General features: G+C 26.1%; 1 protein-coding gene across 4 annotated transcripts in view; it reads left to right on the top strand.

Annotated features, from left to right (window-relative positions):
* Positions 1-1408, top strand: part of LOC107442900 (aquaporin-7) — a 39608-nt gene extending 38200 nt beyond the window's left edge. For all 4 annotated transcript variants that reach the window (XM_043050035.2, XM_016056580.3, XM_071178248.1 and 1 more), the window contains one exon: positions 985-1408. In XM_043050035.2, the coding sequence (XP_042905969.1) occupies positions 985-1055 (71 nt within the window). In that variant the 3' untranslated portion in view covers positions 1056-1408. The remainder of the gene's footprint in view (positions 1-984) is intronic.
* Positions 1409-2267: the final 859 nt, after the last annotated feature.

Genomic DNA, 2267 nt, shown 5'->3' with positions numbered 1-2267 from the left:
AGTAAGGCCCGGATTTTGATGACATTTGCATTTTTTGTCTTTTAGAGCATTTTTTTTTAGATTTATAGGGCATTTTTCTTTAAATTTTGGGGTGTATATTGCATTTTAATTCATTTTTTAAAGTTTTTTGCAAATTTTTTCCAATTTTTATTATTTTTTTTAATCAATTTTCATTATTACACTGACTTCCAAACAAGGAAGAAAATCTATAGGATATAAAGAAAAATTCTTTTCAAATTAAAGAAGAATTGTCAGTAAGTGAGACCGTCTTTTTCTCAAGTACGCACCATTAACATCAGTAGACGTTGAAAGAAGCTTCTGCAGGAATGAAAATTTACTTTGAGACAAGAGACGCTCGTTTACATTTCAAATTATCAAAAAACATTTAATAATCCAATGTAATTCTGATATTTAGTAATATTATGGGATGGAAGTTGTTATATCCATTAAAGTTTCTGTACAAAATAAAAATATTTAGGGTGTCTATATATTTTCCTTTTTTTGTTATTTCAGGATATAAAACATTTTTCAAACTTTAATGAGCGTAGAACAAGTTTTGCATTGCTTTATATTTTTTAAATGACTCATAATAATTTTAAAGAGCAAAACATTTTTTTAATTCAATATTTTTACTTTATTTAAGGCATTTATTGCGCAATTTTTGCATTTTTAAGGGTATTTTTTGCACTTTTTAAGGGCATTAGTTGAGATTTTTTAGGTCATCAAAATCCGGGCTCTACTNAAGGACCCCACCATAGTATCTGCATTTTTAAGGGCATTTTTTTGCCCTTTTTAAGGGCAATAGTTGAGATTTTTTAGGTCATCAAAATCCGGGCTCTACTTATCACTTATTGCCCTCAAACTCGTCAGTTTTCGCCTGCTGGATCGGGCATTTCGGCAGAGATTGGGTCGAACTCACTAGTTTTTGGAACACTAGTCTCACTCATAATGTACTTGTTTTACTTTTTTTCAATTCATTTTCAGGAATCCCGAAAAGACAACAAAAAAGTCGAAGAATGATTCAAAGACAAGGGAAAAAATTATTCGTGATTTGATTATTTATTATTCGTGATTATCATACGATACTGATTATTCATGATTTTTTTCATGCCGCTAGTTTGAATCATGGATTCAAGTGTATGTATATGTATGTAACGTAAATTAAATATATATATGTTATGTATTGGTCATAAAAAATATGTAAGGACTATAAAATGTGTTTATAGCGCTTAAAATAGATTTATATAATTTTTTTTCGTTTTTATTATTTTTTTTACAATTCATATCCCACCTATTTTTTTGAAACAGCCGTTTACAAAACTACTATTAAATCAAATTTACTACACTTCATAAAATCTAGTTATAAAATGCTAATTGTTTTAAAAATTTTTTCACAAAACAAAATAAATTTAAAATTTTTTTTAAAAAAAAAAGACTTTTAAACGAAATATTTATACAAAATATTTAAACAAAATATTAAATAAATCAATCTATTAACATAAGATATCGATTGCTGGCTCTATTTGTTTTGGCTGTAAACCACTAAATAAAAGTAGCCAGGAAAATGACAGATTTTCTTGGGACAAACAAATTATTGACAGAAAATCTTTTTTTAAACGAAGTTTTTGTAAATAATATCCTCTACGTATATTTTAGATATGCTTACACCGCTTGAGATAAAAAAAATTAGATATTGAAAAATTTATGGGAAGTTTTGAAGCTAGTTATTATTGGAAACATTGTTAGGGACATGCCTGGAAAATGACATTTTGAAGTTCAATAAAATTTTTTACCCATACAAAACAGTCAGTGCTAGTGCAAAGTCATTTTAATATACTAACAGCAGTGCAATTTATTAATTTTTTTTTAAAAAAGTTATTTTAGTATTATAGTATGTATATATATACATATGTGTGTGTGTGTGCGTGTAAGTTTAAAATGTAGAGAAAACATGGAAGAAATTACAGAACAAGTAAAAAAGTAGGGAAAAGAAAAATAATAATAAAAATAATAATAAAAATAACAAGAAACTGGAAAGGAAATAAAAATAAATAAATAAAAATTCGGAAAATTAAAGATATAATTTTTTATTTTCCAATATAATCTAAGCGAAAAGAAGTTAGAAAGCACTCCTTTTTGCGGATATAATCGTGTGAGCTGATGAAAAGATTATATCTTTTATTTTCCGGATTTTTATTTATTTATTTTTTTTCCTTTCCAGTTTCTTATTTTTATTATTATTTTTCTTCCCCCTTTTTTTTCATTGT

Source organism: Parasteatoda tepidariorum, chromosome 3 (assembly GCF_043381705.1).
Source record: "Parasteatoda tepidariorum isolate YZ-2023 chromosome 3, CAS_Ptep_4.0, whole genome shotgun sequence".
NCBI classification, from domain to species: Eukaryota; Metazoa; Arthropoda; class Arachnida; order Araneae; family Theridiidae; genus Parasteatoda; species Parasteatoda tepidariorum.
Note: the sequence above shows the minus strand (reverse complement) of the source record. Positions and strands in the feature narration are given on the sequence as shown.